At 44.4% G+C, this 18,914-nt stretch overlaps 1 protein-coding gene across 1 annotated transcript in view; it reads left to right on the forward strand.

The window, feature by feature from the left end:
- The first annotated feature begins 267 nt into the window (after nt 1–267).
- slc5a6 (solute carrier family 5 member 6) overlaps nt 268–18,914 on the forward strand; it is a 39,776-nt gene continuing 21,129 nt past the window's right edge. Inside the window, exons 1-4 of the mRNA XM_033018457.1 lie at nt 268–434; nt 4,042–4,719; nt 12,684–12,749; nt 17,001–17,052. Of these exons, the coding sequence (XP_032874348.1) occupies nt 4,372–4,719; nt 12,684–12,749; nt 17,001–17,052 (466 nt within the window). The 5' untranslated portion in view covers nt 268–434; nt 4,042–4,371. The remainder of the gene's footprint in view (nt 435–4,041; nt 4,720–12,683; nt 12,750–17,000; nt 17,053–18,914) is intronic.

The following is an 18,914-nucleotide window of genomic DNA, read 5'->3' on the forward strand; positions in this document are numbered from 1 at the left end:
AGACAGACCGTTGGCGAGGCTGCCATCGTTGACGGCGCCACCCGGTGGTCTTTTTGTGTTTAAACCAGCATTTCCAGCGCGTTGAGTTTGTCTAAAAGCCTTGAACACTCGTGGGGTGGAGGGAGGAGGTCAGGAAGCGTCGTGCTGTGAGACGGGCTCTGTGATTGGCGGGGAGGCGCCGTGGGCTCCGTAAGCCGCCCTGCTATTGGCCAGAGTCGGTGGACGGGGCCCACCGGCGTGGCGGTTGCTCGCAGCGACCGCCGCCATGTTTGTCATTCAGGTTCCGAGGGAGCAGCCGCGGCAACGGCACCGGTACTGCAGGGGGAACGGCGGTCGGAGCGGTCAGGGCGACCAGGTTGGGGTAGAGGCAACAACATCAACAACAACAACAGCGGAGGAGGAGGAGTGGGCGATACCCGCGGCGCCCCCGGAGGGTAAAAAACCTCCTCAACCTTTCCGAGTGTACGCCTGGAGTCTGCTGTCACCGGTCGCCTCCCGCTTTACACGCGGGGCTGGGAGAGAGAAGAAGGGGCCGAGGATGCCTGGGGAAGGAGTAGGAGGCCCGGGATGCTGGGGTAGGAAGAGGGATGGAGAGAGGAGGTGGTTGAGGACACTTGGGGAAGGAGGAGAAGAGAGGGAGAAAGAGTTGCGGGGGGGAAGGAGACATAAACTGCTGGAGTAACTACTAAGCAGGTCGGAAATCTCTAGTCCAGGGAAGGGTCCCGACCCAAAACCTCCCCTGTCCTTGTTCTCCAGAGATACAGCTTGACTTGTTGAGTTACTCCAGCACTTTGTGTTCTTTTGTGCATTTAACCTGGATATGCAGTTCTCTGTTTCTATTCGGAGGGGGGTGGCTTAGGAGGAAAGGTTAGAGGGAAGGGAGGAGAGGATGGTGGAGGAGAGGTAGAAACATAGAAAATAGGTGCAGGAGTAGGCCATTCGGCCCTTCGAGCCTGCACCGCCATTCAATATGATCATGGCTGATCATCAGGTAGGAGGAGGCAGCATGTTGGAACGGTGAAGGGAGGGAGTTGTCGAGCTGGAGAGGAAGGAATGGTTTAGAAGAGGGAAGGCAGAGGGAGGGGCAAAAGGACATAGAGGGGGCATAGTAAAATTGTGAATGAAGGCATCGGGAGAAGGTGGGTTTCAGTAAAGCGAGGTGCAGGAAGTCATAGGAAAAGGGGGAAGTGAAGGGTATGGAGGGAATGGCACAAGGAGATGCTGGGGTGGCAGATAGCTGGGAGATGTGGAATGTTGCGAGAGGGGATTGAACGGGTAAGAAGAGGGAGTGTGAGTAGCGGACGTTGGTGTGGTTACGGTTGTAGGACTGAGTAGAGAGGTGGGTGCTTGGAACATTCGGGGGCAATGGAGGAGGTGCAGTGAGTGTTGTGGGGCGTTTATTATGATGGGTGGTTGGAAGGGCGTTTGTGATTTGAGAGATACTGACTGGACGGGATAGAACTATGGGGGGAGCAGGTGAATTTGGTGGGAGAGTGAGGGTGGGGACGAAGTGGGAGGGAGAAAACCGATTAGTTGCTCTGTAGTGAATCATTTCCTCTCCATAATATATGTTATTTTGCTAATGGAGCAGCTGGCCCTTTGAGATTGTGGGATATGTCTCTCTTAGACCATCCAATGGGAATTTATCTGACAGACAATAGCAGCTCATTGACTAATTCTTGGAGGCATCCAGTCAAACAGACATCCCAAAAGCAAAATAACTGTGACAGTCGAAAATGGTTAATTGAAAAATTAACTGATGGGTCAAATGAAAGTGAGTAGTTAGTTGCTTGATCTGCAGTCTGTGTCTTTGTGGTCACATTTTCACACCCACGTACTCACATAATATAATTTGGCTGGGCGTAATGTTTTACTATATTGCTGTCCAACGGAAGCAGGCTCATGAAGGTACGTGAGTCGCCAGTAATACCAGCAAGGAAACATTTTACCCAGCATGTGGTTGACTTGTTACCACCATGTGAGGTTGAACAGAGTAACATTGATGTACTTTCAGAAAGCTGGCAAAGAATGTTAGTGCGAGAAGAATAAAAAGAGTTCAATAAAAACAGTGGACCAAGTGGTGGAGAAAGATGTGAATCATAAATACTAGAATGGAGTCAGTGTAGAAAGGAATTACAGATGCTGGTTTAAACCAAAGATGGGCACAAACGGCTGGAGTAACTCAGTGGCTCAGGCAGCATCTCTGGAGCAAAATAATAGGTGACGTTTTGGGTTGAGGCATTTCTTCAGGCAAAGAGTCAGGGGATAGGGAAAATAGATGTATGAAAAGGTAGAAAGAACAAACGAATGAAAGGTATGGAAAGAACAAATCAAGGCCAGCAAGGATGATCAAGGCAAGGAGGAGCCCGCAATGGTCCATTGTTGGTGCAGTTGGGCTGAATGACCTGTTTTTTGCAAACGAGATGTGGTGTAAGCCAGATGTAGTGTAGGTCAAGTATTTAGGATATCAGCATTATCTACAGTTTATGAAAGAACTGCGGATGCTGGAAAAATCGAAGGTAGACAAAAATGCTGGAGAAACTCAGCAAGTGAGGCAGCATCTATGGAGCGAAGGAATAGGTGATGTTTCGGGTCGAGACCCTTCTAGAGGAGGAGAACTTCTTCAAGGTGGGCATACCTTTAGGAGATTTCGAAGCGGAGTAGACAATGTTTTAGAGAGAACTGAAGATGCTGGGAAAATCGACCCACAATATCCGAGCATGAAGCCAAGTTTAACTAATCTCCTCTGCTTGTATGTGATTCATGTCCTCCATTTCCTGTGTTTCGATGTGCCCATCTAATAGTCTCTTAAACGCTGCTATAATGTCTGACTTCACCAGTACCTAGAGGAGGAAAAGGGGAAATGATTTTTGGGAGGACGTTTCAGGTGAAAATAATCACTAGTTATGAAGTAATTAAAACAAGTGATGTAGGGTCAGAAATGGAAACGTGCAGAGGTCCTAATTCTTTGGGACGATAGGAGTTTGGCAATTTGGAGAGCATGAAAACTGTTTTGTCCCACCGAGTTCACGCTGACCATTGATCACCCATTCATACAAGTTATGCATCATCCCACTTTTGGTTAATGTCTGTGGAATTTGCATGTTCTCCCTGTATGGATTTCTACTGGATGCTATGTTTTCCTCTCGCATCCCAAAGATGTGAGGGTTTGTAGCTTAATTGACCTCTGTAAATTGCCCCTAGTGTGTTGGGAGTGGATGAGAAAGTAGGATAGCATAGAACTAGTGTAAATGTGTGAACGAAGGTCGGCACAAACTCAGTCGGCCGAAGGGCCTTTTTCCATGCAGTTTCTTGAAACTAAACAAATTTCTGGAATTTGACCTGAGATGTCACCTGTCGATACCCACCAGAGATGCTGCCTGATCCGCTAAGTTACTCCCGCACTAAGTGTTCCCTAATCATCTATCGCATTACATCCAATTTGCTATATTGAGTTATTCTAGCACTCTGTGCCCCTTTTTGCAGTATTGAAACATGGCAGAGCACTCTTGAAGATGATTCATGAATATAGGGCTCCAGTTTAATGTTTCAAATGTAAGTGCAGTGGTAATGTGTCACACAAAATTGTGGGAATAAATCTCTGGAACTGGGTCTTAATCCAAGACCTTTTCGCTCTATGATGAGACTGTCCACTCAGAATGGGCTTTAAATTGTCTTTTTCCTGGTGAGGTCGGCTTGCTGAAGGAAGGATAAAGTTTCCTCAAAGAGAAAGTTCAAGGTTAAAGAGGATTTAGCATAGCCAGCTTTTATTCAACGTTGTCGAATTCTTGGGTGACAACACGTAAGTCATCTGGCTGATCAACTCGCTGTGCTTAATTTATTTCAATTTATTGCTACTTCATTAGCAAACATTTGGCTACTCAAGTTTGTAGAAAGTGCAATGTTTTGTCTGCTAGCAATTAAATGAGAACTTCTGTCTCTCTCTCCTCCCATCCCCTTCCAGCCCTCGGTCTCTGTGGATGGCTTCCAGACGCTTATCTTTTAACCAGCCTTGGACTCAATGTTTTTCTTTTGCTGCAGATACGATTGGTTGAAGCCCGGTGTACTCTGACCCATCACGGTGAGGCTTTGTTCCTCTGTGTGTGCTGACCTCGTGTTGGGCGGAAGCAGACGGGGATTGGGTTGCCAGACCAGCACTTCACAAGTTTAATCATGCCCCTGCTGCTTTCCCTACGTTCCACTCCGTGCCAGTGACTCTGCTGCCTTTCAGTCAACCGCTCTGTGTCCTTGGCTGCAACAACGATGACTTTTCTCTGAAGATTTGTGTCGGGGACTTTCCTCTCCCTGAAGACCGCAGGGAGTTGAAGAACTTTTGTGGCAGGGGAGAGCAGCAAGTCTCCTGCGGGGAAAATGCCCCCTCCGGCCCCGATGCGTTTCTCCGTGGCGGACTATGTCATCTTTGCCCTGCTCCTGATTGTCTCCTCGGTCATCGGACTCTTCTACGCACTGAGTGGCGGGCGACAGAGGACCACCCAGGAGTTCCTGCTGGCCGGACGCAGCATGACCTTTGTGCCGGTGGCCCTTTCCCTCCTCGCCACTTTCCAGTCCGCCGTGGCCATCCTGGGCGTGCCGGCTGAGATCTACACGCATGGCACGGAGTACTGGTTCCTCGGATGCTCTTACTTTCTAGGGCTCCTGATCCCGGCTCACATCTTCGTCCCTGTGTTTTACCGACTGGGACTCACCAGCACTTACGAGGTAAGCAAAGTTTATGTTTTCAAAAAAAATTAACGAGCTACCAGAGGAGGTTGTTGAGGCAGATGCTATATCGGCATTTAAAAGACACTTGGGCAGGGACATGGACAGGAAAGGTCAGAGTGAGATTGGCAAATGGGACTTGCTTAGATGGTCCATCTTGGTTGGCTTGGACGAGTTGGGCTGTTTCTGTCCTGTATGACTCTGAGGAGAGAAAGGAAGGGAGGGTTTGCAAACATGTGGAGAGATCAGACTGGGGTATGTTTTTCCTTTGGAGTGTAGGAGGCTGAGGAGACCTTATTGTGGTATACAAGATTATGAAGGGTGTGGATAAAATGAATGCTTGGACTTTTCTCCAGGGTCGAGGATTATGAAACTAGAGTGCATCAATTTAAGGTCAAAGGGGAGAGGTTTGAGAGCAACCTTGCGGACAACTTTTTCACTTACACTATATCTGGACTAGAGCTGCCAGAAGAAACTACAGAAGCAAGTACAATGACAACATTGGGACATGTATGGATAGGAATGATTTAGAGGGCTCTGGGCCAAATGCAGACAAATGTGGGATTACTAAACCAGAATGCCAACTTGGTTGGCATTGACCAGGTGGACCGATGGGCCTGTTTCTGTGCTGTTGAGTTGGCTCCAGTCTTGTGATGAAACTTTAAATGTGGAGGTTTTCTAAATCATGAAACGTTTTGCTAGTAAATTGATGGACTTTTACTCCCCCTCCATTTCTCACATTCCAGAGGTGAGCAGCCATTTCTTAAGTGGCCACTGTAGCAGGAGGTGCAGCAGTCAAGTTGCGTAGCGCATCTTCTTGTGTAGCAACATTGTGATGATGCTGAAATCTTTTAGAGTTTTGATTGCAAGATAAATACTGGGTGTGTTGTCAGGATAATCTTGCTGCTCTTCTTTGATCTTATTCTGAGATCTTTTGCGTTTAGCTGAAGGATATTTTTGTTTCACTGGAGATAAAATGTGACCTTGCAAAATTGGCAGCTTTACAGGTCTTTTGTTTTGCCACATATGCAATATTGTGTGCCTCAAAGCCTTTTTGGTTCAGTGGGAGCAGGGGCAGTGGAAGCAATGGGCATTGGATGAATACTCTGGTTAGGGGAATATTGGATAGGATATGTAGGAAATGACCGAAATTGGAGCTGAAAGTCAAGAAGCAATCGTTTTATTTTCCCTTAGAGCAGAGGGTCCTAAAACCAGAGGGCATGGGATTAAGGTGCGTGGGGAGAGATTTGACGGACCTCACGGGCAACCTTTTCACTCGGAGGGTATTCCATATCTGAAATGAGCCTGCAGGAGGAAACTATAAAAGCAGATACAATTATGCTTATGGATAGGAAGGGTTTCGAGGGATGTGGGCCAAATGCAGACAAATGGGAATAGTACAGAATGCCAGCTTGGTTGGCGTGAATCCACAGATGCAGCCTGACTCGCTGAGTTCTTCCAGCTGGTTTGTTACTCCACATTCCACTATTTGCAGACTTTTATGTCTTCAAGATAACTGCTGAAACTGGACTTCTGAAATACAAACAGAAAATAATAGAATAGAATCGGCAGGTTCGGCTGCCCCTGTGCACTGCAAAGTATGTGGGGAGAATGGTCAGTGATGGAGTTGCAAACACCTTACAATGGCAAATGGTTTGGACTTTCGTGCGTGAAAATCCCAAAACAACAACCAATAAATAAACCTCCCTTAAATCCCTCTAAAATCTCTCCCATTTTACCTTAGTCGCATGCCCTCTAGTTTTAGAATCCTCTGCGCTGAAATTCTATCCTCGGATCCAATTTTTGTCGTTTCCAACACATCCTGCACGATATTCTCCCCACAGAGTATGCACCCAATGCCCACTGTCCCTGCTCCCACAGAGTCTGTACGGAGTTTGTACGTTCTCCGTGACTGCGTGGGTTTTCCATGGGTGTTTTGGTTTCCTCCCACATTTCAAAGACAAAAAGGTTTGTAGGTTCATTGATTTTGGTAAATATTGTAAATTGTCCCTAGTGTGTAGACCTGTTTCCACACTGTATCTCTAAGCTAAACCTTTTACAGAAGTGATTGAGGTGAATGATAACTTATCCCAGGGAAGGTGGATGTGTATACGAGGCAAAAAGGAATAATATCTGAGGAAGACACAAAGTGCTGAAGTAACTTCGCAGGTCAGAGAGCATCCCTGGAGAACATAGATATCCGACGTTTTGTGTTGGGATACTTCTTCAGACTCCAAAGTATGGAGAATGATCCCGACCCGAAACTTGAGTTTGAAGTTTCCATCTTCTCCAGGTGTGCTGCCTGACCCGCTGAGTCGCTCCAGCACTTTGTGTCTTTTTAGTAAATCAGTATCAGCAGTTCCTTATTTCTTCAATAAGATCAGAGGAGTTTGAAGAAGCTAATGAGGGGGTCAAGACTGGCAAAATCAGTTGAGCCAGATGATTTGCTTTTGTACCCTTGTGCAGTCATTATCTTGCTCATTCTTCCCCCCCCCCCCCCCCCCTCCCCCAGCTGTCTGCCACAGTCCCATTCCACCTATATCCTTCCCTCTGACTTTACATTGCACTCTGCTTCTCTCCTTATCTTTCACCCATTTGTCTCCATTCCATCTCTAACCATTGTAGTTTCACACACATCCGCTTAGCTACCCCCCCCCCCCCCCCCCCCCCACCCCCATCACTAGTATCTGTCTTTCACTCGTGTAAGAAGGAACTGCAGATGCTGGTTTAAACCGAAGAAAGGCACAAAAAGCTGGAGTAACTCAGCGGGACTGGCAGCATCTCTGGAGAGAAGGAATGCGATATGTTTTGGGTCGAGACCGAAATGTTACCCATTCCTTCTATCCAGTGATGCTGCCTGTCCCGCTGAGTTATTTCAGCTTGTTGTGTCTTTCTTCTGCCTTTCACTTGCCAGGTTTTTTCCCACCTCCATCCAAATACAATCAGTTTGAAGAAGAGTCCTGGCTAGAAACGTTACCTATCCATTTCCCTTCCTGAACTTTGACTAACCCACTGTTACTCCAGCACTTTGTGACTTTTGCTCAAGATTCCAGCATCTACTGTTCCTTGTTTCTCCAAATATAACTCATGATCATAATGACAAACATCTTCTGTCATTCAGTAACTAAAGTACTCAATTATAAAGAAGAAACGTTTTTATTCTTGCCATATTGCCAACAAATGCACAAAAGATTAAAGTTCGCAAATGCGGTGAACAAGCAACAGTTCTTAACTTTTTTTTAATCATGATCTTTTATTTAGCTGGCGCACAGCTATCTCAGTTCACTATTGTCCACACGTGACGTTTGAACGTCAAGAGCATAGTTTGGGCAACAAATGTGAAACTGTGTTAAAGGTTTGATTGGTGAAGCAGACGAAGAGGCCTGGATGGTCTGATGACCTTGGATCCATGCTGTGGCTTTGTACTGTTCAGTTGGAGACAACAAATGGGGGGGGGGGGGGGGAGAGACACATAACCAGTTCTAGTCCCATTCTGAGATGCTATCTAGCACTCCATTTTTGTTTAGTTTAATTTATTGTTTTGTGTACCGAGCTTTTGTTGTGTGCTAACCAGTCAGTGGAAAGACAATACACAATTACAATCGAGCCATTTACAGTGTACAGATGCATGATCAAAGAAGTAATGTTTAGTGCAAGATAAAGTCCAGTAAAGTCCGATTGAAGATAGTCCGAAGGTCTCCAATGAGGTAGATGATAGCTCAGGACTGCTCTCTAGTTGTTGATATGATGGTTCAGTTGACTGATAACAGCTGGGAAGAAAGTGAATCAGGAGGGGTGCGACTCGCCCTTGATTATGCTGGTTGCCTTGCCGATGCAGCGTGAGGTGAAAATGGAGTCATTGGAAGGGAGGTTGGTTTATGTAATGGTCTGGACTGCGTCCTCAATTCTCTGCAATTTCTTGTGGGGAAGGAATAGAATATGTTTGGTCAACAATGTGTGACTATTCTGGTTAAATAACTACAATCCAGTTTTTCCATACTTCCGAATGACATAGAAGGCTGTTTCTGCCCATTAAATCTGTGTTCGCTGAGCAATCCCACTCACTGATTTTCCCTGTAACGATTTTTAGAGATACAGCATAGAAATAGGCCATTCGGCCCACCGAGTCCACGCTAACCATCGATAACCTGCAAACGCCAGCTCTTTGCCTTCCCCAATTTTCATTAGGGGCAATTTTACAGAAGCCAATTAACCTACAAACCAGCTCGTTTTTGGGATGTGGGAGGAAATCAGAACACCCGTAGGAAACCCACACAGTCACAGACAAACTCCACATAGGCGGTACCCGAGGTCACGATCCAACCATGGTCTCTGGCACTGTGAGGCAGCAGCTCTACCAGCTGAGCAACTGCGCCCACAATTTCATCAAGCCCCCGCCCGCCCTTCCCCGGATTCTACTACTCAACTGCACGTTAGAGGCAATTTGGAGAAGCCAATTAATCTACTAACCCTGTGGGTCTTTGGATGTGGAAAACCGATTGATGTGGGGGGGAAATTTCACCTGGAAAACACTGGAGGTCAAGGTCAAACACCGATCGCTGGAGCCGAGGGACAGTGGTTCAACTAGCTGTACCACTGAACCACCAGGCAGAAGGGTGGCATGGTGGCTCAGCGGTAGAGTTGCTGCTTTACAGCGCCAGAAACTCGGGTTAGATTCCGACTACGACTGCACGTGGTTTGAATGTTTTCTCCAGGTGCTCTGGTTTCCTCCCATGTTCCAAATTCGTACAGGTTTGTAGGTTAATTAACTTCTGTAAAATTACAAATCATCCCTACTGCGTAAAATAGTGCTAGTGTACAGGGAGCGTTTGTCGGCACGGACTTGGTGGGCTGAAGGGCCTGTTTCTGCACTGTATCTATAAACTAATGGTCAGCAAGAAGCAGGATAGTGTTGAATGTGCGTCCTACTGTTGTTGCCTAGTTGACTATTTTCTTGATACCTGCCCTACTTTTTTTTTGGTTAAAATTATGCTTCTAGTACTCTGTTAGTATAAGCCCACATTAGATGCTGCCCTGTCCATCACGTAGACTAGATCCCCCACTGACTCCCATCTAATCTTCATGCTGCCTCAGCAAAGCACCCAATATAATCCAGGACCTTTCCCAAGCCAGTCATTCCTCCTGCTCGCTGCTACAGGTACCTTCAGGCAGAAGATACAGAAGTTTGAAACCACATACCACTAGACTTGGGAACAGCTCTTTCCTACAGTCTAGATTTGCCAACATACCTCATTGCAGGAATTGGACTTCTTCTGGAACTATTATGCTATAATGCTAAGATCTACATTCTGCACTCTGGTATCTTTCTCATCGCTCACGTTTTTAGTTCTTGTTTTGCTTGATTGTATTCATTATCTGATTTAATTGGACAGCATACAAACAAAAGCTTTTCACTGTATCTTGGTACACATGACAATAATAAATCTGAATGTACCATTCTTTATCTGGAGATAAGAATCCTACTTCTTAACTCCAGCCTTTGATCCCTTGAGGAATGGCAACTTGACTATGTCCCCATTGTTTTTTTAAAAGGAAAGTTAGATACTGAGGTAAAAAGCTCAGAGCTGTGGAGAAAGAACAGACTGGGTCTCATTATATAGCTGAAGGAACAGGCAGCTGGTTCATAATGGGCTAAATGTCTTGTACTGTGAGATTCTAGGCCAGTGCCAATTCTGATGAGGAACAGGAAAACCAAGTGGCTGCTATCGAATTGTATGACAGCTGGGGATGACAACAACTTTGCCCCAGACCGCAATAAATTATGGAGAATTGTAGACATAGCCCAGTCAGTCACATAGATCACACTCTTCGCCATTGACTCCATTTACACCACTGCCTCAGAAAGCAACCAACATAATCAAAGAATTGTCCCACCCTGGTCATTCCTCCTCCTTGCTCCCATTGTGCAGTGGTACAGAAGCTTGAAAGCGCACACCACCAGACTCAGGAATAGCTTCTTCCACTCTGAATGTTCCTTCCATAAGCTAGGGTACCGTCCGATTCACCTCTACCCCATTGCGGACATTAGACTTTGTCTCTGGAACTCGAGCACTACAATGCTGAGAACTATACTCTGCACTCTGTATCTTTCCTTTTGCTCAACGTATTGTACTTGAGTTTGCCTGGATTGTATTTACGTATGGTATAATCTGATCTGTTTGGATAGCACATTAAAAAAAAAATGCTTTTCACTATATCTTGGTACACGTGACAATTATAAAGCTAAACTTAAACCTGGGTGGGAGCATCAAGAAATCGGTGGAATCCACAACTGGAGAAGGTATGGATGAAATAGTGAAAGAAGTTTGTGCTATAACTCGGAACTATAATGGGTGTAAATTAAAACGCTTAATATATAATGACAGATTGGACAGAATAGTCTTACAATCACGGGCTGTGGAGGATTGAGGTAATCCAATTGAGGTTTTGATATGATTGAGAGATGAAACTTTTGAGTTACTCTGGTGAAAATTATCCAGAACAAGGGGCCCTAATCATAAAGTCAGACCGGGGACCGATGATGCGAGAGAAGAAGGGTCTCGACCCGAAACGTCACCCGTTCCTTCTCTCCAGAGATGCTGAATGTTCCGCTGAGTTACTCCAGCTTTTTGTGTCTTTGAGGACCGATGATGTTGAGGCACACTTTCCCAATCGCAGACAACGGTGGATACTAGGGACAGTCATAGTTTTTGAGTTGGTGTTGTCTTGCACAATGGTACTGAGGGAGATGGAATAGGTCTGGATAAATGGAACTGCGGTGAAGTTCACTCCAGGCCACCTGCTTAATTCTTTCAAATATTCTCACTCAGAGAAATCATTTGAAAACTGGATGCTGATCGGAGTTGCGGAGCTGAGAATTGAAGACGATTTGAAGAAACCGGTGGAAAGCTGGAAAGGGTGCAGAGAAGATTTACAAAGATGTTGGCAGGAATCGAGGGTCTAAGCTTAGGGAGATTTAAGATATAGGGAGAGGTTGAGTAGGCTAGGACATTTGGAGCGTCGGAGGATGAGGGGTGATCTTTATAGAGGTGCATACAATCATGAGAGGAATAGATCGGGTAGACGCACAGAGTTCTTACCCAGAGTAGGGAATCGAAAACTGGAGGACATAGGTTTAAGGTGAGGGGTGAAAGATTTGATAGGAACCTGGGGGTAACTTTTTCACACAAAGGGTAGTGGGGATATGGAATGAGCTGCCGGAGGAGGTAGTTGAGGAAGGTACTATCGTAATGTCTAAGAATCATTTAGACAGGCTCATGGATAGGACAGGTTTAGAGGGATATGGGCCAAACTAGTGCAGATGGGACATGTTGGCCAGTGTGGGCAAGTTGAGCCGAAGGGCCTGTTTCCACAATGTGAGTCTCTATGACTACGAAGCTTAAGAATGCTGGCATGTCACAGTCTCAATGTCACAGACAATGATTTGTATTTGAAGTGTAATGTTAGTAATTTGTGCAGTCAACTTCACCAGCCATCTCTGTGATAATAACCAGATCGTAATATTGATTTGAAGACTGGGGAAGGACTTCCCTGTGCACTAGCAAGTCCTTGCCATGGGATCTCTAAATCTGATACTATTAAGACGTGGTAGGTTGGGGTGTAAGACGACTTTTTGGTTAGGAGAGCAACATCCCGGCCATATTAGTTTATTTTATTTTATAATTATTGTCATGTATAACGAGGTACAGTGAAAAGCTTTTGATTGTGTATTATTTATCAAAGAAAATATGCATGCATGCAATCAAGCCTTCTACAGTATACATATAAAGGATAAAGGGTACAAGGGAGAGGTGAGGCCTCACTCTTCAGATTTACTGGGGTAATGCTGACATTTAGGCCGGCATACAGTAGGCGTGTTATAGTTCTGGTTCATGCAGTTCCACTGCCTCGTTAGATTGTTTTTCTGTCCCTCTAACCTACAGTGTGAATTTATTTGGTTGCAGTACCTGGAGCTGCGGTTTAACAGGGCCACGCGACTCTGCGGGACGCTGACCTTTATTTTCCAAATGGTGAGTGTGGTTTCTCCAGGTGGTTTATTAAACTTTATTTTATTATAGGTTGCTGAGGTAAATTTTTATATTGAACAATCATGTACAAAAAAATAAACTTCTGTATTTAAAAAAAAAAACAACTGCTATTATCAGAATATCAATCGGTCTGTTTAACCAATCAGTGAACTTTCTACGTCATTACCATAATTTATGCTTTACTTGATTATGTCAGATTGTCATTAATTTATAGGTCTCCTTAGAACATGGGAAGCAGTTTTGGCCTATTGAGTCTATGTTGACTCACAGTGCAATCCTATTCCTTCATTAATTTACCCTTTTAACTAGTTCTCCCCACTTTCCCATCAACACTCCCTCGTCTCCGTAACTCACCTACAAACTGTGGCTAATCATGGTGCGCTAGTAACCTGTCAGTCCACATGTTGTTGCGATGTGGGAGGAAACTGGAGTGCCAGAGGAAACCTGTGCGATCATGGAGAGATTGTGCCAACTCAACATAGACAATATTTATGGTCAAACTCGAGTCACTGGAGAAGTGAGACAGCAGTTCTACTCACTGTACCACTATGCTCCCCTTTAAATGTTGTGATCAGTTTATGTTTTAACAAAGAATCTGAAGTGTAAGTCAATGACGATATACACTTAGAACAGAACAGCACAGGAACGGGCCGAACATGATACCAAGACCAACTCTTATATGCCTGCACATAATCTATGTCTTAAATGCCACTATGGTATCTGCCTCAACTACCACCCCGTGCAGTGCTTGCCAGTCTCTCATCACCCTCTTTTTTTAAAACTTGCCCAGCACATCTTTATTTGCCCTCTAATATTTAATTTTTCCATCCTGGGGAAAATGTCAACCATATGAGCAACTCACTGTATTTCCCCCTGGAAAGTAAGTGCAAAGTATTGCCAGATTAAAAATTCTTCATTGGCTGGATATTGGAGATGGTGAGGAACCATGCCCCAACAATGGAGCAGCAAATCAGTAGGGTGCACATATGACATTCACGGTGCTGAAATAGACTACGTAATCCTCTCAACTCAACATGTTGAAGCAAGTGCATGAATTAATCGGATTCCTTCGAATCATTTGGGTCTCTGCTACATCTTCCAAGGTTCACTGTACCTCAGCATGTGGGTATACGAGTAATTACAAAGGCAGCATCGGGGGCATTTACATGGACAGTGTGATTAAGGGCAGGAAGGATTGCAATGAACTATTGAGTTGCACAGTCATTGAGTAATTCAGCATGAAAACTGGCCCTTCGGCCCAACTCTACCATGCAGATTAAATTATTGATGGTTAGCCCAGTCTCAGCTAGTTCCATTTGCCTGTCTTTGGCCCATATCCCTCTAAACCTTTCTTATCCAGGTACCTGTCCAAATGTGTTTTAAATGCCTTTATTGCACAGCGCCCTCCATAATGTTTGGGACAAGGATCCATCATTTATTTATTTTCCTCTGTACTCCACAATTTGAGATTTGTAATAGAAAAAAATCACATGTGGTTAAAGTGCACATTGTCAGATTTTATTAAAGGGTATTTTTATACATTTTGGTTTCACCATGTAGAAATTACAGCTATGTTCATACAGTCCTCCCCCCATTTGAGGACACCATAATGTTTGGAATATATGGCTTCACAGGTGTTAGTAATTGCTCAGGTGTGTTTAAATGGCATCTCAATGCAGCTCTCAGCACCTAGTCTTTCCTCCATTCTTTCCATCACCTTTGGAAACTTTATTGCTGTTTAACAACATGAGGACAAAAGTTGTGCCAATGAAAGTCAAAGAAGCCAATAGGAGACTGAGAAACAAGAATACAACTGTTAGAGACATCAGCCAAACCTTAGGCTTATCAAAATCAACTGTTTGGAACATTAAGAAGAAAGAGAGCACTGGTGAGCTTACTAATCGCAAAGGGACTGGCAGGCCAAGGAAGACCTCCACAGCTGATGACAGAAGAATTCTCCCTGTAATAGAGAAGAATCCCCAAACATCTGTCTGACAGATCAGAAAAACTCCCCAGGAGTCAGGTGTGGATTTGTCAATGATCACTCGCAAAAGTAGGATGGCCAGGTTGCAGTTTGCCAAGAAGTACTTAAAAGAGCAACCGCAGTTCTGGAAAAAGGTCTTGTAGACAGATGAGACGTAGATTAACTTATATCAGAGTGATGGCAATAGCAAAGTATGGAGGAGAGAAGGAACTGCTCAAGATCCAAAGCATACCACTTAATCTGTGAAACACGGTGGTGGGGGTGTTATGGCCTGGGCATGTACGGCAGCTGAAGGCGTTTCATTCTACAGCAAGACATGATCCCAAACATACTGCTAAAGCAACAAAGGAGTTTTTCAAAGCACAAAAATGGTCAATTCTTGAGTGGCCAAGTCAATCACCCGATCTGAACCCAATTGAGCATGCCTTTTATATGCTGAAGAGAAAACTGAAGGGGACTAGCCCCCAAAACAAGCATAAGCTAAAGATGGCTGCAATACAGGCCAGGCAGAGCATCACCAGAGAAGACACCCAGCAACTGGTGTTTAAGAAGGAACTGCAGATGCTGGAAAATCGAAGGTAGAGAAAAGTGGTGGAGAAACTCAGCGGGTGCAGCAGCATCTATGGAGCGAAGGAAATAGGCAACGTTTTGGGCCGAAACCCTTCTTCAGACCAGTATCCCCAGCAACTGGTGATGTCCATGAATCGCAGACTTCAAGCTGCGATTCATACTAAACATGACTACTTTTGTTTACATGACATTGCTGTGTCCCAAACATTATGGTGCCCTGAAATGGGGGGACTATGTATAAACACTGCTGTAATTTCAACATGGTGAAACCAAAATGTGTAAAAATGGCTTTTATTAAAATCTGACAGTGTAAAAATGGCTTTTATTAAAATCTGACAATGTGCATTTTAGCCACATGTGATTTTTTCTATTACAAACCTCAAATTGTGGAGTACAGAGGCAAATAAATAAATGATGGGTCTTTGTCCCAAACATTATGGAGGGCACTGAAGCTGCCGCAACTACTTTCTCTACAAATGGGAGTTAAAACCTAAGGATGGAAAGGCCTCCGTGAAGAAACAAGTGCAGAACCAAGTAAAGAAGGGCTGCAGATGTGTGCAGGGAATGTACACACGTGTAAAGATTACATGTTTAATGATGAGTTACTAAAGGGGAAAATCACTGAATTTGTCTTGCTGTTTGATGTTCCTTCCTTTCGTTCCAAAAGCCAAAATCAGATTCAGTTTCAAATGACTGTTCGTTATGCCTGTGTACCAGAGAAGATAATTTTTAAATTGGGTGATTCCAGATGGCATCAATCTACTTTTTTGTCGTCTGCCCGTGAAGGAAGGTATTTGGCCTGCCATGCTTGACTGCGTCAAAAAACCTGTGCCTTCAATCTAATTTCCCTGTTCAATCCCCATGAGCCTGCGAATGTGTCCTCAGAAATTGATCAATAGGAATTTACCAAGTAAGTAACAGTCCTGATAATTAAAAAATAATAATTTTAAGTGATACTTTTATTTCGCAAGTTAGATTTAGCTCTTAGGGCTAAAGGAATCAAGGGATATGGGGAAAAGGCAGGAACAGGGTACTGATTTAAAATGATCAGCCATGATCATAAAGGGGAGGCCATTTAGGGCTGAGGTAAGAAAAAACTTTTTCACACAGAGAGTTGTGAATTTGTGGAATTCCCTGCCACAGAGAGCAGTGGAGGTGAAATCATTGGATGGATTTAAGAGAGAGTTAGATAGAGCTCTAGGGGCTGGTGGAATCAAGGGATATGGGGAGAAGGCAGGCACGGTTATTGATTGGGGAAGATCAGCCATGATCACAATGAATCGAAGAGCCGAATGGCCTCCTCCTGCACCTGTTTTCTATGTATCTATGGTACTGGCTCGAAGGGCCGAATGGCCTATTCCTTCACCTATTTGTGTTTGTTTCTATGCAAGGGACCGCATGTTAAGACCACCAGAAAATGACTTCAACATGAAAAGCTGCCCACTGTCCTTGAGAGAACCATATCTATGGTGTAATCGTGACTGAAAGACTGACAATAAAACACAATTTTAAGCTTTGAGCTTTCCTTCAGTACAGTTCTGAGGCTTTAGTGCTCAGATTCGTTTCATTTGATCCAAAGTCATGGTGCTGTTAACTGCTGTGTTTTTTTTTTTAACTTATCTGACCTGTCTGCGTGGGATGCTGTTTCTGTCTAATTACTTTTTTTCTTCACATTTCAGGTTATTTACATGGGTGTGGTCCTCTACGCACCTGCTCTGGCCCTAAATGCAGGTATGTTAACATACATTCATAGAATGGTCCAATAATCTGTGCTAAAACATCACCTGGGTAAAGGGAGCCCCATAAAAGACAATGCACGCTTTTAAAGCTCGGGTCACTATGAGGCTTGGATGTAATTTGTCCGGCATGAAGTCTGTATTGAGCTCAAGAGCCAATAGTGTTTGATTTTAATGTGTACAGACCATGCAGCAATAGAATTATTGCTTCCAGTAGATTAACAAGCCTATAAATGTAACACACACAAGTAATATTTAATAATAAAGTTCAATAAATTAATAATTGTAATATTAGTGCAAAATACAATACGGTGCAACCAAGACAGTCCATACATGTTCATAAGTTATGGGAGCAGAATTAGGTCATTCGCCCCAACAAGTCTAGTCTGCCTTTCAATGATGGCTGATCTATCTCTCTCCATTCACTTGCATTCTCCCCATAACCCTTGAATCTATCTATCTCTGCCTTTAAAATATACATTGACGGCCGCCTTTGTCTGCAGATTCACCAAACTCTGTCTAATGAAATTCCTCCTCATCTCCTTCCTAAAGGAACATCCTTTAATTCTGAGGCTAAGACCTCTGTTCCCAGACTCTCTCACTAGTGGAAACATCCTCCCACTCTATCCACATCCACATCACTCTTTCACTATTCATTCATAGTTGAGGTTGGTGTTGTGTAGTGTAGTGTTCAAGATCCTGATGGTTATTGGGAAGAAACTATTCCTGAACCTGGCAGTCCTAATTCTCAGGATCCTGTACCACCTTCCTGATGGTAGGAGCGAAATGAGAGCGTCGCCTCTCGACGACTTGTGTTGTTTAGTTTCACATCATGGCCAGTGTAAATCTAGGTAACATGATGTACGCGATGCCCCAGGATGGCTTTGAGAAAGAGAAAATGGGTCATAGGAATGCTACAGAAATTATTTTTTCCTCATTTGTTCTCAAAATCTTTTGCCTCTCTGCCATGCCATGGCTACGAGGAGCTGCAGCAAAGGGCCATGAGGCAGAAAAGAGTCCGGCGGCAATATTCAAACGATTATGAGTGTGAGGCATATGTGGTGAGGACAGCTGGTCCTTCCCACCCATTTATTCCCTGATTAGACTTTAGAGATACAGGACAGACACGGGCCCTTTAGCCCACTGAGTCTCCGCCGACCAGGGATCACCCCGCACACTAACACTATCCTACACACTAGGGACAATTTACTATTTTTTCAAAGCCAATTAACCTACAAACCTACACATTTTTGGAGTGTGGGAGGAAGCCGGAGCAGCCAGAGAAAACCCACGGGGAGAACGTACAAACTCCGTACAGACAGCACCCGCGGTCTGGATCGAACCTGTGCATCTGGCACTGTAAGGCAGCAGCCCTACAGCTTTGCAGCCTGATTAATTCAGGTCAAGACTTTCAAAATACATTGTTCTTTTATTCAGTTTGTTTTCAAAGTAGGATTCGAGTCAAATGATAGCAAAAGTGAATTAGTGCAACAATCAGCAGGAGAATGTCTCTCAATGTAAAAAAATAACCATACGATCTTCCATTGTCTTTTATGTTGTAGAAACATGAGTGACAGTTGAAAATGAATTTAAAGGTAGTTGAGCTGCTAAACTCCTGGTGAAGGGGGAGCAGGAGTTGAATTCCAAGATACCAGGCAGAAAGGGCATACGTTTATTAACTGCCACAAGTGTCAGATAGCCATTTGGTATCCATTCTTCGGGTAGTTTTGGATGAGATAACTGGCATCAACAGCATAGTCTCAATGATTCAATGGCACTTTATTTGTCACATGTACTGAGGTACAGTGAAATTCATTTTTGTATACAGCTCAGCACAAGTATCACTATACACAAGCT

Source organism: Amblyraja radiata, chromosome 3, assembly GCF_010909765.2.
Source record: "Amblyraja radiata isolate CabotCenter1 chromosome 3, sAmbRad1.1.pri, whole genome shotgun sequence".
In the NCBI taxonomy this organism is placed as follows: Eukaryota; Metazoa; Chordata; class Chondrichthyes; order Rajiformes; family Rajidae; genus Amblyraja; species Amblyraja radiata.